Source organism: Lepisosteus oculatus, chromosome 27 (assembly GCF_040954835.1).
Source record: "Lepisosteus oculatus isolate fLepOcu1 chromosome 27, fLepOcu1.hap2, whole genome shotgun sequence".
NCBI lineage: Eukaryota > Metazoa > Chordata > Actinopteri > Semionotiformes > Lepisosteidae > Lepisosteus > Lepisosteus oculatus.
Window position 1 is genome coordinate 4109956 of NC_090722.1, and position 27517 is coordinate 4137472.

General features: G+C 51.1%; 1 protein-coding gene across 2 annotated transcripts; it reads left to right on the top strand.

The window, feature by feature from the left end:
• Positions 1-26403, top strand: smg5 (SMG5 nonsense mediated mRNA decay factor). Of its 2 annotated transcripts, XM_069184856.1 has the most exons (23): positions 1-424; positions 3412-3510; positions 5301-5424; positions 5961-6117; positions 6435-6524; positions 6907-6996; positions 7559-7637; positions 8537-8662; positions 10223-10291; positions 11138-11349; positions 12383-12520; positions 13155-14012; positions 14760-14840; positions 15542-15711; positions 16696-16771; positions 17511-17686; positions 18620-18778; positions 19772-19831; positions 21094-21253; positions 21552-21642; positions 22375-22449; positions 23972-24110; positions 24506-26403. In XM_069184856.1, exons 1-23 carry the CDS (start codon positions 360-362, stop codon positions 24587-24589), a joined length of 3378 nt encoding a protein of 1125 aa, XP_069040957.1. In that variant the 5' UTR covers positions 1-359; the 3' UTR covers positions 24590-26403. The 2 variants fall into 2 exon arrangements, with proteins under 2 accessions (XP_069040957.1, XP_069040958.1); XM_069184857.1 differs by lacking the exon at positions 14760-14840.
• The last annotated feature ends 1114 nt before the right edge of the window (positions 26404-27517 follow it).

The following is a 27517-nucleotide window of genomic DNA, read 5'->3' on the forward strand; positions in this document are numbered from 1 at the left end:
TTTGAGCGGTCGCCCGTGAGTAGTAATGGCCGCTCTGGGCTTGACGCTGGGAACTGAGAGCAGACCGGGGGGTAGCTGAGGAAAAGACGGCGGGGAAGAGCAAGGAAGGGCGGCGGCACCCCCCTCCCCGTCCCGGGTCCCGCAGAGAGACCCGAGGGAGAAGGAGAGAAGAGGACAACAGCTCGAGAAGCCGATACGCAGAGACGGTGGTGGTGGAGTCGTGCCTAGACACTGGCGGCAGAGGGCGGGAGGGGGAACGCAGTCCGCCGCAGACAGACCCCGGGAGCGAGGGTTGGGGGTGACGGACAGACCGGACGCCGGAGTCCCCCCACAGCCGAGACAGTGGGGCAGCCGGAGCCATGAGTGGGTCTCCGCAGGAGAGCGAGCCGGAGGCGAAAATACTCCACACTAAGCGGCTGTACAGGTGAGCTGGGGCCGGGCGGGGGGCTGAGAGGAGAGGCGAGTCCCGCCGGCAGGCGACCGGTCCGGCCCCGGGGCGCAAGCCGCAGGCACCGGGGCTGGAGGCGGCGAAGTCGACCTGATGACCCAGCGAACGGACACGGAGGCGTCAGTCGCAAATCGGTGCCACAAACACCTTTGCGCAAAACAGTAGTTCTGCTCTTAATCGAAGGGCTACAAATAATAGAAAAGGCTCAGGTGAATTTGTGCGGAAGTTAAATTTCTCTAATAAACAGCCGCCTTATCGCGTCCGTTACTGGCCATCTTTACTGGTGCCAAGGCGGTTGTGAGCAGCATGACCACTGCCCGGACACAGTCCCCAGTCCCCCTTGTCCGCCTGCCTCCTGCCTCAGGAAGTGTTCATGTGCTCCGACCCGGTCGACGGCTTGTCTCCCTGACAGAGTACGCGAACGAGAAACAGTTGTTTTTTTTTTACACATTTCACCCTTTGATAGTTGGAAATGGAGAATTTGTTAGAAGAGACTGTGTTATCCTGTTGGATGAAGGGTAGGCTGGTGTGGAGTTTGCACCTTCTCTCTGGGTTCGTGTGGGTTTCCTCTCGCAGTGCAAAGACGTGCAAAAATGTGGGTTAATTGGCCTCTGAGAAAACTGCCTGGGGTGTGTGCGCGTGTCCTGTGATGGACTGGCGTCCTGTCCAGGGTGTACCCTGCCTTGCACCCGTTGCTTCCTGAGTTCCTGCTCCCCTGTGACTTTGCACAGCCTTCTCAGTTTTGTTGTTAATCCACATAAGTTGGTACAATTGTGGCTCCCAGCAAGAAAAACGGTTATTCTCCGATACCCCAAACTACATCCGCTTACGCCAATGTGCTTTCGAGTAACGGTGTTGTGCAGCCCTCTTTGTAAAGTCCGTATAGTTGATGCGGTCTGTTTAAATATCTGTGCTTGTTGCACAGTGCTACGGGCAATTGCACAGGGTGCTATCAAAAAATAAAACTGATCTGAATAATTGACTGCTTGAGTCTGATGCAGCTAAGGGTTCCAACAGGCTCTGAGGTGGTTTGTAGGTTTGCATGTAATGAATCTACTGGGAAAAAGATCGCAAGAAAGTTCAAAATCTATAATTTTAGAAAGTTAAGTTAATTGCTTTAATTGACTGTTTAGATTGTCATAAAAACCCCTAAACACCAGGCTGTGCAGAAAATGAGATTCAGACAGCAGAAGTGGAGTAGAGAGAAACAGGTCTTAACAGGAATCCACACTGTGCAACCAGCTTCTACAGAAACAAACAGGTCAGGTTTTAACTTCTGCAGTAGCCACAGGAATGTAGCAGCAGAAAACTGAAATATGGACCTTGCTGTAAGTGCTTTATCCTCCAGCTGAGATTACCACCTCTTATGGGGAATTGTGGGAAAAGGACAAGAAATCTAAAAGCAATACCTCTCACCCTGTGGCCCGTGGCGCCGGCATGCACTCCAGCTTCTGTTCCTGCTAAGCTCTCAGCTGCCTGAAGTGAGATTTCTGTCGCACCAATTACATAATGTGCTCTTCTGGGATCCTCAAGATGGGGGTAGATGTCAGGCGACTCGAAACATGCAGGAACTGGCTGGAGAAAATCTGTCACATTCTACAGAAGGCACAGTAGTCTTTCTTCACTTCTTTTTCAATTTCTGTAGCCCTATACAATTTCTTGCATTAGGAATCCGTCTTTTCACATCCCCCAGCTTGCTCTCCATGAGACACACTGACAGGGAGAGAAGCTGGGGGTCAGGGCGCAGGGTCAGACATTGTACAGCGCGCCTGGAGCAGTTGGGGTGAAGGGTCTTGCTCAGCGGCCCAACAGAGTAGGATTCCTCTGCCGGCCGCGGGATTTGAACCAGCAACCTTCCAGCCACAGGCGCAGATCCTGAGCCACACCGCCTTTCTCGACGGGAGGCAGCGTCGGCAGGGTCTGACAGCCTTGTTCCTGCGGAGCAGCTGTCTGCAGTCCTGCGCAGATTTGCGTTCTTGCAGCGCCGCCTGCTTCAGAACACCGCGCAGGTCTGCTCCCGCAGTTCTCAGGATGGAGGTCCCCGTCACCCAGCTCATTTCTACAGCCTGCGTGGCTCTGTGGTGTTGAAGCAAGGGGGTGAAGGAAACGTCAAGAGTGACCCGCTGGTGTATTTCGATTGTAGAAATACACATTTTCTTACTGTTAACCTCTCAGTTTTATCACCAGGTGATTGAGTATCGGCTCAAAAGCAGTAGCCCGTGCACCAGTCGCACTTTGGTTTTCTTGAGGGACAGAGCGACTGGGTTATCCTGTCTTGTGAAAGTTAGGGGGTGTCACGGTGGCGCAGTGGTTGCTATTGCTGCCTCGCGGTATTGGGGTCCTGGGTTCAATTCCCAGAGTGCTGTCTGCATGGAGTTTGTATGTTCTCCCCAGGGTTGCGTGTTTTTTCTCCAGGTACTCTGGTATACTACCACAGTCCAAAGACATACTAGTAGGTTAATTAGCTACTAGGAAAACTGGCCCTGGTGTGAGTGTCTGTCCTGCAATGGACTGGTGTCTTGTCCAGGGTTATACCCTGCTCGGTGCCCAATACTCGCTTGGATAGTCTCCAGCTCTGTGTGACATGGAAATGTGAGGAACGGTTTGAAAATGGCTGGAAAATCAAGAAATTGTTCTTGTTGTTGTGGTACAGGTTCTGTGGTATCAGTCATGACTATGGCCTCTATAGAGTGTTACTAGTAGAGTACTAGTGTCCATGTTGTTTGTGTAGCAAGTAATAAGGGAGGAAGATCGTAAATGCATTTAAAATCAGATAATGAATGCATTTAAAATTTCATTAGTAGTTGATTTTCTTGTGCAAAAAAAAGTTAGTGGTCTGAGTTTATCTTTGGTCTCTGTTGATGGGGGAGCCTTCAGCTGTTGCAGGCCCGTGCCGGTATGGGCCCTTCTTGACGGCGGCCAGGGGCCGAAGTTCACCGCAGTCTTGCCTTTGTCTTCCCCAGGGCCGTGGTGGAGTGCGTTCACAAGCTCGACATCATCGTCCACAGCAAGTCGTCGTACCGAGAGGTCTTCAAGCCCGAGAACATCAGCCTGCGCAACAAGTAGGCGGTCGCTGGGGCCCGTGTTTTCGTTTTCCGACATGGCGGCGGTTTCCCGTTTTATAGCTCCCAGATCTTGGAATCGCCACTTGTTATCCCCCCTCATCCAGTGTGGGAATTGTTAGCGTGACAAGGTGAAGCGGGGAGGAATGTCCTTCCCAGGGAAGACGAGCATTAAGTGATCATCAGTTCAAGGTGGGGCAGCTGGAAACATTTAGTCGGTTCAGGGAATTCCAGCAATGCCTTTGCAAATTCTTTTCTGAAATAGATTATGGCCTGATAGCTTTTTACATCACTTAATGCGATTGCGTCTTTTGATGAGCTGCAGTCTGTACCCAGTGGTAACAGCAAGGGACTATAAAAAAAACATTAAACTGGTGACAGGCAAGAGGCCATTTGGCCCATTGACCCTGTGTGGCAGCGAGATGTGAATTGATCCCAGGATCTCGTCCTGCTGTTTCCTGAAAGAAACCCGGGGTCTCAGCTTCCACAGCGTGGCTGGGTAGCTTGTTCCATACTCCCGCCACCCTTAAGGTAAAGGAGGTTCCTCCTGTTCTCCGATTTAAGCGCACTTTCTTGCAGTTTCCACGTTGTGCCTCCTGGTTCCTGCTAAGCTGTTCGTTTTGAAGAAATCGACTTGCTTTGCCGTCTGTGCCTTTTAAGGGTTTTGAATATTTGTAAATTCTGTATGTTAAGAACTGTCTTCTACTGCCTCCGCCAGTTATGCCTTTCAAGCTTGCCAGTTTGGAGTGGCTCCCCTCTCACTGAGGTTATTCTAAGCCATGGGTTCTGGCTAGGACATTGGGAGTTGCAGTTGCACTGAATGCCATGAGAATCCTGCTGATTCTCATCCCAGCTCCCAGACTTCACCCCGAGATCCCAGAGGCAGCTAGGAAAGCTGTGCACCACTAGATGGGCATGTTGGGTTGCATTTGCCTACAGACATGGCCCAGGCTCAAACTGGAAGTGTCCTGTCTGTAGATCTGCCATTTCACCCTGCAACTCACAGCTAGCAGCCTACTGAAGCTAAGCAGGTGTGAGCCTGGTCAGTACCTGGATGGGAGACCTCCTGGGAAAAACTAAGGTTGCTGCTGGAAGAGGTGTTAGTGGGGCCAGCAGGGGGCGCTCACCCTGCGGTCCATGTGGGTCCTAATGCCCCAGTATAGCAATGGGGACACTATACTGTAAACAGGCGCCGTCCTTCGGATGAGACGTAAAACCGAGGTCCTGACTCTCTGTGGTCATTAAAAATCCCAGGGCGTTTCTCGAAAAGAGTAGGGGTGTAACCCCGGCGTCCTGGCCAAATTTCCCATTGGCCCTTACCAATCATGGCCTCCTAATTATCCCCATCTATGAATTGGCTTCATTACTCTGCTCCCCACTGAGAGCTGGTGTGTGGTGAGGAGTGTACTGGTGCACTATGGCTGCTGTCGCATCATCCAGGTGGGGCTGCACATTGGTGGTGGTGGTGGAGGGGATCCCCATTACCTGTAAAGCGCTTTGAGTGGAGTGTCCAGAAAAGCGCTATATAAGTGTAAGGAATTATTATTATTATTATTATTATTATTATTAATCTGAACTGAAGCAGTGAGAAAATGCCTTTGCTGGTAACATCCTCTGCGATGCCCTTACATCTCTGGATTGAGATCGACTCCCACTTCCCGTTTTATAATTCCCCTTCTCTTTCTCTTGAACCGTGGGACACAAGTGGGAACTGGAAGGGGGATTTGAGTTCCTTGTTGCAATGAGCTGACTCTTCCTCTTCCTCTGCCGGGCCGTGCGCGCGGGTCCAGGCTGCGGGAGCTGTGCGTCAAGCTGATGTTCCTGCACCCGGTGGATTACGGGAGGAAAGGGGAGGAGCTGCTCTGGAGGAAGGTCTACTATGAGGTCATCCAGGTCATCAAGACCAACAAGAAGGTACCTCCATCTTGCCCCCCTCTTCTCTGAGGCTACAGTCACAGTTACAGTATCTTGGCGCACGATGCCTGCACACAAAAAACATTGCAGTTTTAATTATTTCACGGTTTGAAAGCTGCAGTGTCGAACCCCTAACGTTCTTGCTTTTCTGATCATTAATGGCTAATTGCTAATTGATCATTAATGCCTTCCCTGTTGTGATAAATTATTGTGGGATTTTATTAGGCTTTGTAGGATGGGTTTTGGGCTTTCAAAACAGGTTTGTGGGTGATCTAAAGAATGTTGTCTTAGCTGCAGTTCTCACAGTCGTAACAACCTGTTTTGTTTTGTGTGGGTGCCATTATCTGATCGCTGCCTAACTCTTTCTCTTCAGCAGTTTCGTAGCTGCGCTCCTGCTGTTCACTTGGTTTTTTTAGTAGCCTGAACTCAGACTTTTTTCCAGCTTCTGCCCTTCGTTGTTGCTGGAGCAGAAGAGCTCAGTGTTTCTGGAGTGGCTTTTGTCTCAGCATCTCTCTCCCACCGTTGCCTCTTTGCAGCACATCCACAGCCGCAGCACTCTGGAGTGTGCCTACAGGACGCACCTGATCGCCGGGGTGGGCTTCTACCAGCACCTGCTACTCTATATCCAGTCCCACTACCAGCTAGAGCTGCAGGACTGCATCGACTGGACACACGTCACCGACCCCCTCATTGGTGAGCTGCACAGACGCAGGCACGCAGGCAGCCCGGAGGTGCAGAGACAGGCCAACACAGAGATGCAGACAGACTCTCACATTGCTTCCTTCTGTGAGAGGCATTTGCATAATCCTTCACCACGCACTGCATCTTTCACGCTTGTTGAGTCATTTGCGAGCGGATCTCGAGAGTTAATTATGCGGTGTTCAAATAACGGGCACAAGGCACGTGTTTGGCGTTGCCAGTCCGATTTCTGGCTCCTTGTGGGCCCAAGACCCGATCAGGGCACCAGGGTGGGTGAAATCTAACGGCGTCCGCGGTCGCTTGCCTTGCAGGTCGAAAGAAGCCGGTGTCGGCGACGCCCAAGGAGATGGAGTGGGCGCAGAACGCGTGTCACCGCTGCCTGGTCTACCTGGGAGACCTGGGTAAGCTCCTCGTCACAGAGTTTTATTTCATTAAGTTGTTTTTTTTTTTCATTAAGTTGGGTTTAATTCTGGACCTGGGGGTGCTGTCTGCGTGGAGCTTGCATTGTTTTAGTTCTCCCGTGTTAGCGTGGGTGTTTTCTCCAGGTGTTCAGGTTTCTCCGGTGTGTCGTGTCCAGGGATGCTTGCCCTGTCCAGGGATAGGCTCCGGTGGCCCTGTGACCCTGTACTGGATGAAGCAGATGGAGTGTATTGGATGAATGGAGTTTTGTTTTTAGCTCTCTAGACTGTGTTTTAAGAGCAGATGGACCCGTACGGTGTCCTGAGCAGCTGTGTGTGTCTGCGGTAGCCGGCTGAGCCCTGTGCTGCCTTCTCCCCCCCGCAGCGCGCTACCAGAATGAGCTGGCCGGCGTGGAGGCCGAGACGCTGGCCGAGCGGTTCTACCAGCAGGCGCTGTCCGTGACGCCGAACGTGGGTGAGTGTGCCGGCCCGGCCCCCGGAGCGCTTCCGGGCTGTCCGGTCCCCGACGGGGAAACACACCTGCCGATCGGCATGGCAGGCCACCAGGATCAGGAGTGAAACCTGCCAGGCCGGGAATCCCCAAGCCTGGTCCTGGAGAGCCCCAGGCCTGCAGGTGGCGGAGGTCTCTGTTAAATCGCCAGTTTCTCAAGACATGGAGCAGCTCCGCTGTGACCATGACGCAGGTGGTTAAACGAACTGAGAACTCAATTAGGGCTGAAATCAAAGTACTCTTCAGCCCCCGAGTGCCAGAGTTCTCTCACTTGAGCGGATGACTTGATCGGTTCATCCGTAGCTCACAGGTGCTGCCAGTCATTAAAAACAGGTGACCTATAAGACTGGACTATAAAGCCCCGAGGGATGGACAACCCTGGGACAGAGCCTCAGTGGCAGACTGATGGCTTTGGCTCAGGCAGCACGAGAGTGTCTCTCTATTGCCCTCCCTGGGACTGAGGAGTCCAGGGCTCTGGTGCGGTTGAGCGCAGTGCTGGTAATGCGTGTGTTCTGCTGTGTTCCAGGAATGCCTTTTAATCAGCTGGGCACCCTGGCGGGGAGCAAGTACTACAACGTGGAGGCCACTTACTACTACCTGCGCTGGTGAGCGACTCCGTCCCCTCGAGACTGAGCTGAGCGAGGCGTGGATCTTGAGTGATCTCCAGTCGGCGCCGATTATTTTTCATTTCCCACACCCCTTCAGAGTACAGTGCAAAAACCAGCCATTCCCCACCTCTCATCCCCCAGTCATGTTATACATCTGTCCAAATTGACCCCTCAAGCCTGTTGGGTACACCCCCCCCCCCCCCACCTCCGGTATGTTGGCTTGTCGGGGGTGTCCGTGTTTTTGACGCGTCGCGAGCTCTGCAGAGCCTGATGGGTGGGTTGGCGCTATAAACCCTGCAGGCGCTCGACAAATCACAGGGGTTTCAGATCCACTGAAAGCTGAGAGTGCCCTGGCACACTCCGCAGCCCTGCTCTGCCAGCTGAGCCCCGCCACTCCCAGAATCCCAGCTGTGCTTGCCGGTGCCTTGATCTGGGATCAGTCTGCCAACACCATGGCTTGTGTTTCTCCACAGGCCTGAACATCTCTTTTGAAATACTCTTAGATTTAGTCCCTGTAGTGGGATATTTTACCATCTTTCACAGAGACCTTGTTTTTGGTTGTGCAGCTCTTTTGTCTTTAATGCACACACGGCTACCCTTTGTGTGAAATGGATATTTGGTGTTGGATTGGAGTTAAGACATGGCTTTATCAGTGTTCCCTCTTGTCTATTTTCTTTGAGCATCCCAGCTTCCCAGAGGACAAGAAGCTCGAGTAAACGGGCCCATTCCCCGTTTTTGTGTGCAACTCCCTGTAGGGGGGGGGGAACAGCGGACATTCTTGGTCTTTTTTTGACGTGTCGGGAAAGTCTGCTTTAGGGGGTTTTGTGAGCCTGCAGCTCCTGTGGAGCAGTTCTGCAGCCCTTGCCTGACTTGGCGCGTCCCTGTGTGCCTCGCAGCATCCAGTCCGAGATGCCCTTTGACGGCGCCTACGGCAACCTGAAGCGCCTGTTTGAGAAGGCGGCCAAGATGTACCATCAGGTGAAGAGGCAGGAGATGAAGAAGCTCTCTCCTGCTCGGCAGAGGTAGGGGCGGCTCTCCTTTTTTTTTTCTAACCTCCCTCCAAGAGATGTGCTGTGGGAGAACCTGTTTGTTTTTATTATTGAGCTCACGTGGGGTTTCCCCCAGCAGGACAAGGCCGAGGGGCCCATGTTGCTGCTGTGGATGTCAGCCCTGCCGTCTTTTTTTTCTGTCAGGACGTTCCCAGCCTTCCACAGGGGTGGCCGGGAGTTTTGTTCCAACTCTTCCTGGGGGGGGGCTCTCTCCTCTGGCCTGCCCTTCCTTCCTGTGCTGATTCCCCAAGCTGTCGGTTGTGCCGGCTATCAGTGCCTCCCAGAGTGTGGATTAGGAGTGCGTTTACAAACCTCCGTTTCTCTCTGAGTAACCCTGTTCTTATCGATCCTACCCTGGACTGAGGAGTGATGTCAGATCAGATCACTTTATTGGCCATTTACAATTTCTTGCATTAGAATTTGTCTTTTTCTCAGACCCCAGCTTGCTCTCCATGAGACACACAGACAGGGAGAGAAGCTGGGGGTCAGAGCGCAGGGTCAGCCATTTGTATGGTGCCCCTGGAGCAGGTGGGGTTAAGGGCCTCGCTCAGGGGCCCAACGGAGTAGGATTCCTCTGCCGGCTGCGGGATTTGAACCGGCAACCTTCCAGCCACAGGCGCAGTTCCTGAGCCACAGTCCCACCACTCCGCCCCGTCCAAGCAAGTCTTACTGCTGCAGGACTTGTCGGCGTTTAAATACCTTAAACCTGGGGCGCACAGTTCCAGTCCTGAAGGGCCAGAAGGTTTTTGTCTTTGTTTCTGCCAAAACCCCTGATTACTGAACTGAACTCATTTTTTGCTTCATTAGACAAGTTGAAAGCTTTCCTTCTCCCTGAGAAGCTAAATTTTTAAGAGGCTTGTGAAACATTCAGCAGCGTGACTGATGGTCTCCCCTGACTGAAATTGATCCCTTTTAACTTGTTTCCTGGGCGGCAAGTTGAAACCATTCAGCACGGCGCTCTGTTTTTAAGACTTGTTGGTATTTGTTGAGAGACCACAGATGCGGGGACAATTACTTGGTTGCTGACTGGAGGCGAATGCTTACAGAGCAAAGCGATGGTCTGGCTCTGTGACGGTCCTTCTGACCCTTCGCTGTGGGTAGGGCTAATTTTGTAGGCCAAATCGGATGCTGTTGAAGTCAACTAACCAAATGCTTAGAAAATGAGTAAGAAATAAGGTGGTCTAGATTGCAGGTTACCTAGACTGTGCGTATAAGAACTGTAATTGTGTAAAAATATGGGCCTCTCCACTCAGTCATACTATTCTCTGTTTTAAACTGCGCTGTGGATTAGCTGTCTGTCAGTACCGACCAACTTTTAAATATTGGTCGGTAGCAGTGTGTATAACACTTATTTAAACTACTCTTGTAAAAAAAGGGCATTTTCATGGCAGATAGTGGGACAGCAGTCTATAGAATACATTAACTTAAGTCTAAAAGACTGTAGGTGACACTTCTGGAAGATTCTCGGCTATACTGCTTCTGAGCAGCGTTGCGAATGGTTATAACATGCGTCTATATCCTTAATCCCTGCAGATCGAAAGATATCAAACGTCTGCTGGTGAGCTTCATGTACCTGCAGAGTCTGCTGCAGCCCAAGAACAGGTAGGAGATGGAGACGCTGTCGCTGGGCTTTCCGTGAGGAACTATGGGTGGACATTCCCGGAATTCCGAGGGCTGTTCAGTTTTCATGTATTGGAATCCCTTTTCTTTATGTATTGGAATCCCTTTGGGGAGCTAGTTAATACTTTATGCCAACAAGCTCCTGGGTTTGCTTCTGGGCTTTGGTGCCTGTGTGTGTGGAGTTTGCGTGCTCTTCTCGCGCTGGCATGGATTTTCGCTGGGTGTTTTTTGAGGTCCCCCCACCCCCATGACCGAGAAACACGGTTTTGAGCTCTGACCGGCTGCTCACCCTCTCTCCTTGCACCCTGTGCATCTGGGATAAACCTCCAGATGACTCTTACAAGGTTGCGAGTCAATTTCCGATGATACACAGGTACATAGGATCAGAGTTACTTTGAGCTGTCTTAGCTGCAGCCCTTATGTCTGCTGAGCACTGAATCCTAAGGCTATAAGGATGAAACACAGGTGACTCGATTTCCTTATTTGTCACCAGGTCTCGTGCTGCTTGTCTGCTAATCCAGTTTTAGAGCTCAATTTAATGTGACCTAATGTCGGAAGTCTGGAAGATGCCTGACTTTGCTGGTGGAAACAATGCCCATATCGCCAGTTTTTTTCCTATACTGTGCTATGGCTCACGTGTGGTCCCAGAGAGACTTCTGCCAGTGTCAAACTGGTGAGATTTTTGTTACTGGGGGGAAAAGTCAGCTCGAGTGCCTTCCTCTTTGCAATCCCCGCCTGATCGGTCTGATTTGTCCCAGCTGGTAGATCTGGGGATCGGGTCCAGCCGGTGAAGCCCTTAACCCTTTCTCCCCCGTGCTGCTGCCGTAGCCTGCTGGAGTCTGAGCTGACCTCGCTGTGCCAGTCCGTGCTGGAGGACTTCAACCTGGTGCTGTTCTACCAGCCGGGGGCTCCTCACTGCTCCCCCGCCGCTGGCGAGGAAGAGGAGGACCACGATGCCCGCTGCTCCTTCCTGCCCGACACCCTGGTCTTCAGGATGGGCGTGACCTGCCTCATGGTGGTGCACAGCCTGAAGAGGGCGGGTCAGTGACCGAGACGGCAGTACTGAGCTTCCCAGTATCACCCCTGGTGACTCCGGGATCTGCTCCTTCCTTTGGGAATTATTCATTGATTCGAGGGGGGTCAAGACAACGACTGCTGGGTGGCACAGTGGCAAAGTGTTTAGCGGTGCTGGGACCCTGGGTTCAGTTCCAGAGCTGGGGTGCTGTCTGTGTGGAGTTTGCATGTTCTCCCCGCGTTTGTGTGGGTTTCCCCCAGGTGCTCTGGCCTCCTCCCGCAGTCCACAGACACACTGGTGGGTGAATCGGCTCTAGAGAGTGGGCTTGTGTCTGTGTATCCGCCCTGCAATGGACTGGTGTCCCGGCCAGGGTGCGTCTCACCTTGCGCCCGTTGCTTGCTGGGATAGGCTCCTCTGTAGCACTGAATTGGATGAAACACTTAGGAAATGACTGGCTGAGTGGAACAAGGGCCGTGACGGAGAGGGATTAAGAAGTTAGGAGGAGTAGACAGGTGAGGGGGAGAGAGGAGACAGCAGGGGAAGCAGGAGGATGGGTCCTGGGACAGAGGGGTGGAGATCCTAATCCGGCTTGACTGTGTTTAGGTGATGTAAAGTGTAGCAGAGGGGGTGCAGTGTAAAACTGGTTTAGTGAAAATGAAATACATGCAGTATGGCTCAGAGAGAGGTATAACCAGGCATCGTACAAACCCATGTCGAAGCCAAGTGAGTTTTACAGTTGCCAAAATACAGGGCGGATTTACCACGGTAAACCAGAGGCAGTGGTAGTCCGCTGACGATTGCACCACGGCCCTGGAGGTTCTGCGGAGCTGCTGCCAGCAGACACCACTCAGACAGTGTTGGAGGGTGGTTAGACTTTTTTCTGACATGACCTGGGCCAAGTCGTCATGTGTTGTCTGTGTACTCACAGACACAAGTCGTAATTCTCCATTACCCGTTCTTGTGGGGGGGCTTCGTGGTACTGGGATAGGACTCAGCCCTTGGTCCTTCCAGGGCGCCTTGTTGACCCGGGCGACGTGCCATCCGTCTGTGTCTCTCAGGCTCCAAGCAGTACAGCGCTGCCATCGCCTTCACCCTGGCTCTGTTCTCCCACCTGGTCAACCACGTCAACATCCGGCTGCAGGCCGAGCTGGAGGAGGGGGACAGCCAGGTGCCCCCGCTGCACACGGACCACACAGGTATGACCGCGCGGGCCTGAGGGAGAGAGGCAGAGGCAGAGACAGGTGGGCGGACTAGCGCCACTATCGTTGCAAGACAGCGGGAGACAGTGGTGCCAGGCCAGTCATAGATGGGTGCCACTGTCAGCAGAGGACTGAGGTAACATAATACCAAGAGCAAGCTATTGCAATTAAACTGACGCCTGAGATACCAGTCATCTGATTGCGATACTTGTCCTTCATAGTAACAGTGGTCAACATATTAGTACACCCCCACCCAGTCAAATTAATAGAGTGCAGGCAGTGCATGCTTATAGTGTCTTCCTTGGCCAGGGAAATCCCCAGATCTCAGTCCTCTTGAAAACCAGTGGACTGTGCAGGTAAGTCCCACAGAATGGACCTAGGTGGTAGAGATGGGGCTCTAAAATCTTCAGGTAATCTGTCACATTGCAATAATACACCCAGACTTAAGACTTAAGAGACTTAACATGCAATTTGTTGGTGGCCTTAATATTTTGTCTGTTCAGTGCTGGCTGAAATTCATGACACGTTAAAGTTCATGGTCGCCAGTTATTTAAAAGGAGTAGGTGGCAGGCAGAACTGCTTTAAACCCTCCCTGAGTTTCTGTCCCCTTTGTTTTCCTGGCTGCCTGCAGATGACCCGGAAGTGAAAGAGGCAGCGGGGGGGCTGACCTCCGAGGAGGGGGTTCTGCAGAACGGCACTGCGGGGGAGGAGGAAGAGCGAGAGGAGGGGGGAGAAGCCGGGAAGAGGCGAGGGAGAGGAGGCCGGGCGAAAGAAGGGATGACAGAGGAGGAGGAAGAGGAGGAGAAGAAACAGCAGCAGCAGAAGAAACAGAAGAAATACTCCCGGCTGTCCATGCTGCGTCGGCGCCGGTACGCCCGCAAGGAGGACGAGAGCGACCTGAGCGAGGGGTTCGAGAGCGAGGAGGAGGACGAGGAGGAGGAGGAAGAGGAGCGGGACAGGGAGACGGGGAGCTCGGGACCCCCAGCCGGCGCCCCGCAGCCCGGGAGGGAGGGGAAGCCCCAGCCGCCGGAGGGCCAGGGAGGGGGCTGGGAGAGCGCCTCCGAGGAGGAAGAGGAAGGCGGCACAGCTTTTGACGTGGACACTGACTCGGACATGAACAGCCAGGAGTCGCGCTCCGACCTGGAGGACATGGAAGACGCGGAAAGCCACGGCGGAGAAGAGGGGGGAGGCTCGGACCCCGGGGACCCCCGGAGGTCCCCCCCCGACGAAGTCGCCGCCCCACCGGCCTCCAACGGCCCCTCCCTGGCCAGCGACCCCAGCATAACCAGCAACCTGCAGGCCATGTCCTCCCAGCTCTTCCAGAGCAAGCGCTGCTTCCGACTTGCGCCCACTTTCAGCAACGTGCTTCTGCGCCCCCAGAATCCCTCTGCACCCCCTGCGCCAGCTCCCAGCCAGTTCACCCCTTCACCAGCGGGAGAGTTACCGGCCCAGACGGGCCCTGGTACCGCCAACGGCACCAACGACAATGGTGAGCAGGGGTGCAGTGTGGGCCACCGCAGGACGTCCTCTCTTTAATTCACTGGCGGTCTTTACTAGGAAGGCTCTTTTCACGGGGTACGATAGTCGGGAATTTGGGGTACCATAACACTTGTTCCGGATTCCCCCCACAGCCCTTTGTGTAAAGAGACACCTTCTGATTTCCTTTCTGAATCTGCTCAGTCCGTGCTGTTTGAAAACTGAATTGCGCCATATTTATGACCGACGCCCGTAAAAACTCCCAAGCAATCCAAGATTTTTCCATGTCCCAAAATAAAAAGAAACTGCAAAACCTACTCGGTCTTGTAGAATGTCGTGATGGAACGGCTTTTGTGCTTGGGTGCTTGTTAAACATTCAAACCTATATTCGCTTTTAAAAGGTTAGTCACAACTTGATGACTTATTCTCTGTGCCTCATGACTGGCAGAGAGTGATAAAGGCAGAGCAGAATGGGTCTCATTTTTGTTCTGATTTGGGAATCGCCAATTATAATTTTTTGTCAATGCCCGCTTGATTTGGGCATTGCTAGTTTGTAATGTCTCCAGCCCGGGCTCTGAACCACATGCCCTCCCATGGGAGAGAGTGAGGAGGTGTAGGAGGCAGACTCCTCCCACCCGACCGCTTTTGAGCCAATGGTCTTTTTACACGTCACCGCCAGCTCCGCCCCCGCACTGGAGGTTCAGTGCTGATTGGTGGAGAACCACGTCCTTATGGCTTCTTATGTACCCAAAACCTGCAGGCGCCCAGGAGGCCAGAGGGGTTGCCGAGGGAACCCCTGGCCAGCTAATCTCACCCTGCCCCCAGAGGAGTTCAGACACAGGTGCGCCGCCTCTTGGGGAATCCTGGTTGTAGACCGTTCATGACATGGCCCAAGCTCGAACCCGCGATCGTGGAGCCCAGCCTTTGCCTGGGCAGGCGTCTTTAGTGGCTGGCCTTTCTTGGTTTTCCAAAACCTCTTAATTGCGTAGTGTCGTTTAAAAAAAAAACAGTTAAAATGTTACATGTAATAAACTAAGTCTCGACTTTCCCATTTTAAGTCTAAGACATTCCTTTAAGATTAGTTCATCTTGTCTCAGTTCTTCAGGCTGATCCCAGAGCAGCAGTCTCCTGAAACATATCTAATTGTTCTGAGAACATTAAGAGGCCTAGTTGCCGTTTGGTTGTTTCAAAAGTGACATTACTGTATAAGCCCTCTCTCTGGCTCCCTCTAATGGACAAGGCAAGAACAGCAGGAGTTAGGGTCTGTAAACTCAGTATGACAGCCAGTAACAAATAGGACAAAGGACAAGAGACTGCATGACACAATACAAAGAAGACAGACAAAATACCTGTATACAGGAAACACAAGGGGGTATAAATGTATGTGTAGTCTATGCTGGATTTCACAGAAGGTTGTGAGATGAAGCTTCCAAGTTTGGCTTCATGGCTGGTATGTTTGCTTTGCTGCTTTGCCATCACAATGGGTACGTGGAGCTTGGAATCAACAGGGAGTCTCATTTGCCCTTTTTGTCTCCCCCAAAGAGGGAGGTTCGGACTCCGAAGGCAGCGAGGTCAGTAACCATTCGAGCCGGAACGAGAAGACTCTTCCTGAGAAGCTGGAGATCCTGACCAATCAGGGCCTGCTCCCCGCGGTCAAGATCTTCGTGGACTGGCTGAGGACAAACACGGACATCATCGTCATGTGTGGGCAGGTAAAGGATGGAAGGCCTTACGGTGTAAATAATGTCTTGTGGATCTTTGCCTGCAGTCTGTGGAATGTTTCAATCTGTGCTGAGTTTGCATGCTTCGGCGTTGTATGAAAGCAAGGAAAGTTCTGAAAGTGCTCTGTCAGTGTGTGCATTTTCAATCTTGACTCTGGATTTTAAAACGTACAGGCAGTGCCTTTGCAAAACGTACACCTGAACTTTGAATCTGGAAACAACACTTCCTGAGTAAGCTTAGGTAAAGTAAGATTTAGAGGCGAGCATTATTACTTTTTCTAATTTACTTTTATTATTGGGAGACTATGAAAACTATTTTACAGTATATATAAATTGCTTTACATAGGACTGCATATTTTAAATCAAACACAAATATTGCAGCAATAAGGTTTTGGGCAGCATGACAGCTGACCTAGAAGTTTGTGCTTTATAATTAATTACTTTAACTGTCGAGCATCAACTGCCAAAACAAGATCTCAGTGGGTGTTTTGTTTTTGCTGATTAAAGGAGTCTGTCAAACATCAAAGACTTAGTAGTTAATAAGATGGTAAAATCGAAGCGATAGCTATGTTTGATTTAAAATAGGCTTACAAATAACACAGAACGTGTTAACATTACAAATTAAGACAAGTACCATTGCTATCCCACAGGTTTAAAGAAAATGGGAGTTCCATTAGTGCTCTAATAAAAGAAATGTGATTTTTATTTATAAGTAATGCTTTCTCTTACTCTGTGTTGGGCACCAGCATATTTTTTTAATGTAGTGTTTGTGTGGAGAGCAGAAATATCCGTCTGCGCAGGTGGCTTTAACTACTTAAGAGTTTTAAGGAGGGCTGCAGGTGTTAACGCCAATACCTAAAGGATTCACAATATCTTCAGTCTGCCAACATACGTGCCAGGACACGAGCAATAGGATTTTCTCGTCACTAGTGTTAACAGACTGAACCCACCCCCCCTGCCTCTCTTCCTGTGCAGAGTTCTCAGAGCCTGTGGAACCGACTGTCGGTCCTGCTCAACCTGCTGCCCGATGGGAGTAAGATGCTGGAGGCAGGTAAGGGCACGGAGCTGCAGCCGGGACTGTAAGTCCGTAGACGTGGGGTCTCCCCCCCCACCCCCACCCCCAACCCAACCCACGCTTGCAGACTGAATTGAGAAAAACAGCCCATCAGTGCGGGCGGCTACCTTAAAAAAAACCCCAACAGACCTGAGCACAGGTGCGCAGCTGCTGGGTGTTGGAGGTGAGGTGTAATTGGACGCTTCTAGCCCTCCTACACAGGTGTGCAGCTGGGGAATGTCTGAGACCTGGACAGCCTGCTGGACTGTGCCCCCCGAGTGCTTGGGCAGCCTCGCCTACAGAGCATAAGAGGTTACAAACAAGGGGAGGCCATTCAGCCCATTTAGCCTGTGTGCTAGTTAATAGTTAATTGATCCCAGCATCTCATCCAGCTGTTTCTATTGGCTTCAGTGACATGGCTGGCTAGCTTGTTCCCCACTCCCACAGCTCTCTGTGTAAAAGAAGTATGTCCTGTTCTTAGTTTTAAATGCGTAGTCCCCACTTGTACCCTCTGGTTCATGTTTCACTGTTCGTTCTGATTAAATCCTCTGGGTTGACTTTGTCGATGCCTTTGAGGATATTAAACGCCGGCATCAGGAGATACAAGTATTCAAGACCTTCCCCCTAGCTCTTATTGAATGTAGACTGCAAACATTGGTAAAGAAGAACCTCACATGGCAGTATGGCGATGCTTTGAAAAGCTTCCCCCCTTGTGAACGTGTGCTGCCGACTCCAGGGCTGGGCCTGAGCGAGGAGGTGACCCGGCTGCTGAGCGAGTGCGAGCAGCCCAGCCTGGCGCAGACGCTGCTGCTGCCCGAGGACCTGGCCCTGCGCCACCTGCCCGCCCTGCACCTGGCCCACCGCCGGCTGGACTTCGCCCGCGAGCGGCCCTCCCTCGGGCCCCTGCAGGAGGTAACTGGGCCCCCCCCCCCGGGGAGAGAGGAACGAAGAAAACATTTTAACATCGTGCCCTCGGTCAGCTTTGCTGTGCCTCTCATTAAAGATAAGCAGGCGTGCCGGAAAGCTGTCTGCACATCAGAGATACAGAGATCCCTCTCTGGACATTTAACCTGTGCCCAGTGTTTTGGAAATCTATTTGTCAAGGAAGCCACAAGAGAGTTCTCACCTGACTAAGGTCTTTATTTCAATATTGCAATATTGGGAGCCCTGCTGTCACTCTGCTGAGTGCATCAGAGACTCAACTTGTTACAGGCAGTACAGGCTTTTTATAAAGATGTTGTAATGCAAGGGAAAGTACAGCACTTTGTCCATTCTAATACTTCTCCTTTCCAAAGGACAAAACAGATTACATCATAGAAACGAAAGAAGAAGCGCCAATGTATATTTTGCAAAGCTTAGCAGTTACCCTCGGCTAATTTAGTCATCCAGACAGTACGTACTGTGCTTACAAACTGTCTTCTAAAATCTGCAAGTAGCACAGCAGTTACATCCTTGTTATATATTTTCCTAAAGCTCTTTACATTTTAAGAATCAATTTACTTATTAGATTTCCATTTCACCAGTCATATGGTCTTTAGGAGACACATCAGCTTGCACAAGCAGGGTAAAAATCCCTTCTGCTGGGGTTGCATGAGCAGACATGGTGCTTGATCTGGGAGCAGGAGTTTGGAGTAACATCATTCTCTTCTCCCTTTTCCTGTTGAACCTTCTCCCTCCTCCTTTTTAATCCTTCTTTCCGCCCCTTCACCTCTGTTTTCTTTCCCCCAAATTGTATTTTGCTTCCTTCTCCACTTTTACCTGTTTTTTCTCCCTCTTTTTTCCCCCTCTTCCACCCCTCTCCCTCTTCCGCTCCTCCTCTTCCTCTGTGTCCCTCTCCTCTCCCAGTGTGTGGTGCGAGTCTGCTGTATCCGGAGCTTCGGTCACTATCTCACCAATCTCCAAGGCAACGTGCTGCACTTCAATCCGGAGGCGGGCATCTTCACTAGCATCAGCCAATCAGAGCAGGAGAACCTGGTGCAGCTGGCCAAGGCGCAGTTCCGCATGGTAAGAGAACAAGAATTATCCCACAGGCCCGCAGTGATCTCTCAGTACAACAGCAGCAGCCAGTATCCCACCCTGCTGAATTCGTTATTCATCGTTAGTTTGTTCCAGCTGACGTCTTCGCCCAAGGCATCTTCCTGAAACTGCAAATGTTACATGTGACTTCTCTCTACAACAAACATACACATGGTTAGCAGCACAAAAACCACAGCACAGGAGGCGTCAGATCAAAATGATCAACCAGCCTGTGCCTTTGTCTGTGTAGTCACTACAGTGTGCAAAGTGAGATAATCTTGCTGTCCACCCTTATATGTGCAGGTCTGTAAAAATCCCCTTGTTGGCCCAAGTTTTATCTGAGTAAAAGAAGCACAGGAAATTGAGTATCCATCTATCATATTTCAGTATGTTTTATCCAAGAAATCAGTATTTTCACAGCACAGGGGCTGTGTTAGTTTGCTTAACATTTTGAAATGTTCAGCACCTCTTGGAAGCAGTAACACAGCTTTAAAGCACTAAAGCTTGCAGATGTTTCTCAGAAAGCGCAGGTATTTGATAGTCAGCCCCTCTCTCCATCTTCTTCAAAAGCTAAAACCATTCAAAGCAGCTTTACTGTTTTGATTTAATCCACGTACCCGTGCATACTAAATACCCAATTGACATTTATTGCTCTAGATTTAGAAGCTCTCCAACCTTTGGTCAGACAACGAAAGGAAAAATGTCAGCTTGAACAGAGCTGCTTTAAAAGGCTTATTATTGCAGTATTTTGTGGGTAGCAGAAAATAAATGAATGATCTACCAGCTTTAGATCATTGGCTTTTCAGACCTTGGAATTGAGGTGAAGTTCCCTCAGTCTGAACTCTGTTTTGAACTGTGATGTGGCAGATCAGTAGGCTCAGGGCTGGCCCATTACCAGGACAGGGATCCACTGCTGTGTAACTCCCCCACCCCCCCACTAGGGGTCGCTGCTGGAGTGACCCCACTGTGCTGTTTTCCCAGGCCGAGGAGGAAGCGCGCCGGAACCGGCTCATGAGAGACATGGCCCAGCTTCGTCTGCAGGTGAGACTCCCACGCTCTGCCACCGTCTGGGGTTCGAAATGACCTTGCTTAGACTGGTTGGTCGGAACAGGGTTTGGTTTTTTTTGCCAAGCTGTAAAGGACTGAAGGCCGGCTGTTAGAATGAACAGTTTTCATTGTGAATCCCTCACCACAAAGTCATTGGTAGATTGGTACATCGCTCTCAATTGCAGTCTACTTCCAAACTGCTTTCCTCTCTATACACAATTACAGATTGGCCATGCTGTTTATAGACCCAGTTAATGTTATTCCAAGTGCCATCTTACAGTCCTTAAATCCATGTTGTATTCATTCTGACATTAAATGTGACATGAAATTAAGTGTTAACTTATATTTTTGCAAATCTGCAAAAGGAGGTACAGTACCATTACATGAAATATTGAGCTTTCAATATTTGCAGTAAAAAATTAAATTCAATTTTTATGGTGTCGCATACTGTATATACAGTATTCATATAGTATTTGTGGAAGTTTGAAGGCTTTGGGTATGGCTGCTCTAGGGGCAGCCCCTGTTGTGATACAAAAAGTTAAAATCGCTGGGGAGTATCATTTCACAGTTTGGGGGGTGTTCAGTTGGGTCGTTCGGTCACGGTGAGTTAGTAACACGACCTAGGCTCGAACCCTTCTTCACGAAGCTGCTGCTGCTCTCTGTGCCAGAGCTGTCACTGGTTAGGGCTCTGGGGAGCCCCAACCCCGAGCACACTTGCCATTTTAGGGGTCCCTGTGAGCAAGAGAGTGAGATGCACGTTTTTCCAGACGAATGCTGACCAGTCACAAAAACCCCATATTACAGGGGTCTGTGTCCCCGCTCACTTTCGCGACGACTATCGGGGATCTTTACAGCGCGAGAAGCAAGGGAATAGAGTGTGGAAACAGGGTTTCATGCAGCCTGGTGCGGTTTCTGGGGTGATCTCCGCCCCGTGCCTTTCTGCAGAAGAAAGGGGATCAGTAACCCCACTGTGCTCCAAAGAAATTGTCCCCTCGTGAAGGAGGGACGGACCCGCGGAACGGGACATGGAATAACGAGGGTCCCCTGGCTCTGCGGGGTTGTCAGGCCATGATGGCGCTGCCGAGACCCCAGCTCACAGCTCGACTGTGTGTGTCTGTGTGTGTCTGTGTGTGTCTGTGTGTGTCTGTGTGTGTCTGTGTGTGTCTGTGTGTGTCTGTGTGTGTCTGTGTGTGTCTGTGTGTGTCTGTGTGTGTCTGTGTGTGTCTGTGTGTGTCTGTGTGTGTCTGTCTCTGCAGCTGGAGGTTTCCCAGCTGGAGGGCAGTCTGCAGCAGCCCAAGGCCGAGTCCTCCATGTCGCCCTACCTGGTGCCCGACACTGCCGCCCTCTGCCAACACCTGGGCATCATCCGCCAGCTGGCTGGCAGCGGGCGCTTCATCGTCATCATCCCCCGCACGGGTGAGAGGGCTGGCGGGTGGTGGTGAGGGGCGCTGCTGGGGAGAATGTGAAAGGGAGGTGGAGGGAGAGGTGGTCAGGAAAAGAGGGATAGCACAGAGTGGGAAGGGGGGGGCGTTGATGAGAGAAGGCAGAGACGTGGAGCAGCTGGGAGAAAGGGAAGGAGCCAGTAGGGGCAGATTTCAAGGAGAGGGAGCGGACAGGGGCAGGAGTGGAAGGGAAAGAGGGTTGAGGATAGGGCCGAGGCTCCTGAGGGTGCTCTGAAAGAGTCAGCGTGCTCTCCTGTCCGCTTTCCCCTCAGTTATTGACGGGCTGGACGTGCTGAAGAAGGAAAACGCCGGAGCGAGAGATGGGATTCGCTTCCTGGAGTCAGAATTCCGGAAGGGAAACAGGTGAGGATCCCAGCCCAGCCCTCCGTGAAGCTTTTGTGCTTTTAAATCTACAGATTTCACAGTGTGAAGCGCTGTCTATCATGTTTTTCTTCGCTGACTTTTGTAACTTTGTGGAAGTGGATTAAATAGAAATAACCTTTATTGCCCCTGTGGGAATTGGTCTTGCACATCAAGAGCTCATAAACATATAACATATATGACAAGAACAACAGTAACAACATTTACCACTAAGCAACATTTACAAATATTGCTCAATGAGAACTCAGTTCAGTACCATAAGATTAAAAACAATTAGCTGGTAAAGTGTCTAAAGCAACAATAACTAGATCCCTACCTGCAAACAGTCTTTTCAATCTTCAATCAATTGTCTAAAAGTAGTTAGATTTTATGTGCAAAACCCATGTCACTCCATTAGACATGTTATCATCAAGAAGACATGTTATCTGTAATCTTGCCACCACTCCCTGATCTCTTTGTTCATCATGCTTTCATCAAGTTTTTTTTTAATTACACAGAAGGAAATAACAGGGAGTGAACGTTGCCGTTTTTGAAAGGGCACTTCAACTGTACCTTGGTGTTGTGTTGCATGCAAATCCTCTCGCCCACATGTTTGAATAAACAGCTGCTCCCTCTCCAGTTCCTCCTCATGAGTCGAGTCCTTTTGGCCCCCCCCCCCCTTAAAAACCGCGATCAGGCGGAGTTCGATGCCAAAGTGACGCCTGTCTCCTGCAGGTACATCCGATGCCAGAGAGAGTCGGGGAAGAGCTTCGAGAGGGACAAGCTGAAGAGACAGGACATTGACGCCTGGTGAGCTCACTTCTGGTTTGTGGCAGAGGGCTGCCAGGCATACAACAGCTGGGAAGACTGGAGACCTTATGATATTGTTTTTAGGATACAGCATGTCGAATTCCTTCCAACAGTGCTTCCCATCTGCTGCACACATGGATTTGCAAATAGAGATACTCAGAAAAATTAAAGTACCGGGAGAAACTGCCTTGTGCTAACTAAATGCAGCAGCCTGTTAATAATAATAATAATAATAATAATAATAATAATAATAATTGCTTACACTTATATAGCGCTTTTCTGGACACTCCACTCAAAGCACTTTACAGGTAATGGGGTCTCCCCTCCACCACCACCAATGTGCAGCCCCACCTGGATGATGCGACGGCAGCCATAGTGCGCCAGAACGCTCACCACACATCAGCTATTAGTGGGGAGGAGAGCAGAGTAATGAAGTCAATTTATAGATGGGGATTATTAGGAGGCCATGACTGGTAAGGGCCGATGGGAAATTGGGCCAGGATGTCGGGGTTACACCCCTACTCTTTTCGAGAAACACCCTGGGATTTTTAATGACCACAGAGAGTCAGGGCCTCGGTTTTACGTCTCATCCGAAGGACGGTGCCTGTTTACAGTATAGTGTCCCCGTCACTATACTGGGGCATTAGGACCCACATGGACCGCAGGGTTAGTGCCCCCTGCTGGCCCCACTAACACCTCTTCCAGCAGCAACCCTCCAACCAATCATTATAATGTGTAATTAAGATAGCATGCTTAAATCCATCTAGCCACCATCTGACTACTTCTTCCAATTCAGGGTTTGGGGGAGCTGCATGCTGTCCTGGCAGGCAAGAGGCACACAGACACACACACTCACGCCAGGGCCAGTTTTCCCAGAAGCCAATTAACCCACCAGCATGTCTTTGGACTGTGGGAGGAAACTGTGAAAATGGAGAGCATACAAAACTCCACACAGACAGCACCCGAGGTCTGGAATTGAACCCAGGACTCGCTGCAAGGCAGCAGTGCTAACCACTGCATCACTGTGATTACGACAGTGATAAAATAACAGCTTTCAATGCTTTCATGCAAACTTGCGCACACCGTTATGCGACATTCGACATGTTTTCCTGTTTGACCACACTACCATGACACTTTTCTGCAGGAAGTGCTATTCAAAGCGCCTTTTTGAATCCTTTTAAAACTGGTGGTTTCCTGAAAAACCCAGACGCTCATCCGCTGAGATCCCAGTCGCTTCATCTAACGTTACTGTTTGTGTAAAAGGCTGGATCATAGTTATTCCTGATAACAGCCCCTTTGGTCCAAATCTTACCAGACCTTCAAAAATCCTATTTCCTTTGCACCTGTGGTGAGTCGGTGAGTAGTGACTGGAACAGGCCCATGTGCACAGGGATCATCTGGATTCCAGGAAATCGGGTTCTTATTCACAGAGAAAAGAGGGTGGAGTCAACGCCTAACATTTTGAGAATCGATGTTTTCTCCTGTCCGTCTCAGTCCCATTGCCCTGTCTCTCCCCCGTCAGGCAGCTGTATAAGATCCTGGACAGCTGCCGCCAGCTGACGCTCTCCCAGAGCAGCGCAGAGGACGACACCGCCGGCATGGTGACCATCCTCGCCGGCCACCCCCTGCCGGACCCGTCCGCGCTCTCTCCGCACATGCAGGTCAGAGAGCCGCGCCACCGCACAGCTCCCGCTAGTCCCAGGAAAAGACTTTTCCACCGGTGCTCTTCTATACAAGTTTCATTCTCATCTTGCATCCCAGTAAAAGCATGTGTTTGGATTGAGAACGGACTAAACCCAGGAAATAATACAAAAATTAGGGGTGTACCACAGGGATCTGTACTAGGACCTCTGCTCTTCTTACTCTTGTCAGTGATTCTGGACTCGGATAGCAGGTAGTAGGATAGTGGCTTTTGCCAGAGCTGGGGTGTTTTATAGGAAGTTTTGTCCCAAGCCGTGCTGGGATTTACTGCTGGGACAGGAGTGGAGGGTGCTGACCTCTCTCTCGTTCTTCCTGTCCGTTTCTCACCCATCTCCGGCTCTCCGTGTCCCCGCAGGCGGCTGTCCAGGCGGTGCTGGCCGCGGGGATCGAGCTGAAGAGCATCCTGGACTTCTTCCGCCAGTGGAAAGAGATGGGCTGAGGGGGCGGAGAGGAGGGGCGGCTCGATGGTCACCACATCACGCTCTCGATCCCCCCTCTCTCTTTCTCTCTTTCTCTCTCTCTCTCCCCCACATCTCCCTCCCTCCCGCTCTCCATCGCTCCACATCGCTCCGGGGAAAGCAACGGAGGGGGCGCGAAGAAAAGACGGAGAAGGACGCCAAGTCCGTCCCCCTCCAACCCCACTCCACCTGCCATGACGAAGGAAGATCACACGGGCGAACGCTGCAACTAAAGGGTTTATGCGCTGGAGGGGGGGAAGGGCAGACTGTCCCGGTACCCGTTCAGAACCCCAACACGCGTGTGCTGTGCGCTTTAGACAAACACAGGCGCAGATACGCTTATATGTGCCGAAAAAACAATACGCTTGGAGACGGATCGGTCCTCTCTCTCTGTCTCTCGGCTGAGCTGCTCCCGGGTTTGTCCCAGCAGCTTCGCTTCTTCCAGAGAAGGAGAGGGGGAAACGAGAGGTTCGGGGAAGAAGAAGAAGAAGAAGAAGAGGAGGAGGAGGAGGAGGGTGGGGGGGGAGTGGGCGGACAGGCAGAAGTCGGATTCTGGAACTCGGGAGGAGGAGCGCGCGGTCGGGCGGCACCCGGATGAGGGGCGGCAGGGGAGGAACCCGAGCCCTCCCGCTAGAGAGGCCTGAGCCCCAGCAGCGCCCGGTTGGGTGGGTGGGGTGGGGGGGAGGTGGGGCGCCTCGCAGCCGAAACACAAGGGGGGGAAGAGAAGACCGGACAGGCTCAGGTCACCCGGTGTGCATCTGTTTTATTTTAAAATGGCTTAGTATAACTCTGCTTTTCTGTGTTGTTTTTTTTTTTTTGCTGTGTATTTCGTCTGAGACCAATGATATGCGTTGTTTAGGTGTGGGATGCAAGACGGGACTGTCTTCTATTCTGTGGCTTTTTTTTTGTTGTTGTTGTAAATTGATGTACGCTTTCGTGACAAAGTAATGTAACAGGGATCGGGAGGAGGGGGCCGTACAGGGTTGGGGTGCTTCCTGAATTGCCTGTGTGAACACCCTGCCCACAAGAGATGTAATTCGGGTCGTCTCGGGGGAGAGAAGCCAAGGCAGATCGATGCCTCTGGCTGTGCTGCAGTGTAAAAACCTGAGTGTAATGTGGGACATCGGGAGGAAATTCTGACAGGTCATTGTGTCGTTCATTATAATGCAGTACAGCAGAGCGCATGCTGCCAATCGGCAACACTCCCGCTGAGATAACGGCCCCACAATGTCCAAAGAGATGGAAACTGTGCAGCCTCACTTTACAGAGATCGAAACTGTCTGTCCAGGGACTGATGGGATCCTGAACCATTTCTAAGTTGCAGGAGTGGTGCCAAGAGCACCTGTTGCAGGACTTCAGCCTTAGAATTAGACTAATTAAACCTTTGGAAAGAAGTGCTTTCCAGTATACGGCGCATGCAAGGTGGTGAAAAGGAAGGTGTTTTACCAGGCGCCTTGGCAATTGGAACTCCTGCTGTCGAGTGTTTCATTTATGTTAAGAAGATTTTCTTTTTCTGAAAGGTGTGTGTGTGTACGGGGGATAGCATTGGCGTTGCCAGCTTCTCCTCCTGCTGGAGTGTTGCGCACAAAAATGTTAACTCCTTGCTGCCCCAGTGGATTGCAGTACGTTATGCTGAAACGGACACCTGGTCATCCCAGGGAGTCCTTGCATGCCTGTAACTGTGTTTTAGTGGAAGAAAGGGTGCTGGAGGGAAAGGCGGGTGTAAACATGATGGGTGATGGACTTCACCCTTACTCTTCTGTCTCTGAATAAAGTCAAGCTGTGATTCCCAAAACATTCTTTCCTTAAGTCTCCTGATGTTTTTCCAAGTCCTCTGGGTTAGATCTGCATTTAATTTTGCAGAACTGCTTTGGGGGCTTTAGCAACCCATGGAGTGAAATGTTTTATCTCGCTCAGTCCATCAAAAATATGTCAGCAAGGTTGAGTGCTGGTTCAGGGCCCCAGGGTGGGCGCAGCATGGGCAGAGCTGCACGGGGGGAGGGTGGGGCCTAGCTGGTCAGTGCTCCCTCAGCTTTCTGGCAAACAAGAGGCTCCCGCCACCTGCCAGGCAGAGCCGTCCTTCTGCTCCAGGTGGCGCTAGATCTCCACTCTGGTGCTGTGTCAGTTAACTTAATGGATCCACGGGCTGGCGTGTCAAGAGGAGCACATCCCCTGGGTCCCGTTCTCTCCCGAGTCAACCGGAGTGATCTCACCTGGTTGATCATTCTATTTCTGCCATGATCGATTTTGAAAACTTAGGAAATGGGAACAAAGAAACACCTGCCAAATAAGAGGCTATATCCTGGAGAGACAGATCATTTTGTGTCCCTTTTTTACTGTTCAGCATGGAATCTGTTTTCTAAGTGCAAGTTTACTGCCAAATCGGGATGCAAGAAGAAGTTTACCTTCTCTTAGTCTTTAATATAGTTTTTCTGTGTTTTTTTATTCTGCAGTATCCTAGGTGAGCCAGGGAATGAGGTCCAGTAGTTTATTATAAATTATTATAGTGTTTTAATCTTAAACTTCCTAAGTACCAATATGACTCTGTCCACTGGTATGTAGGGGCTTGCGTGGGCTGCAGACTGAGCTCCAATGCCCAGAAGTTGATGGTTCGAGCGTGGGTCAGGTCTTCAGCTGTCCGCGATCTCCCCTGCCAGCGTAAAGTGGTCCGAGTCCAACCCAGGCCCTCTTGGCGAGAGGGCCGTCTCCTGGGGCATCCCAGTCAGCTGTGGGCTGGTGGTGATGTCACGCACAGACGTGTCACTCCCCTGGTTGGTGCTCACTGTCTTGTCTAGAGTTGTTGAAGCCCTGTCGCACTTGTGCTGTTTCTGCAGGTAAACAGCTGGGCATCCCAGGGAAGGATGTCCCAAACAGACAGCTGGGTCGTGTAAGAATAGGTGGTTCTAAGT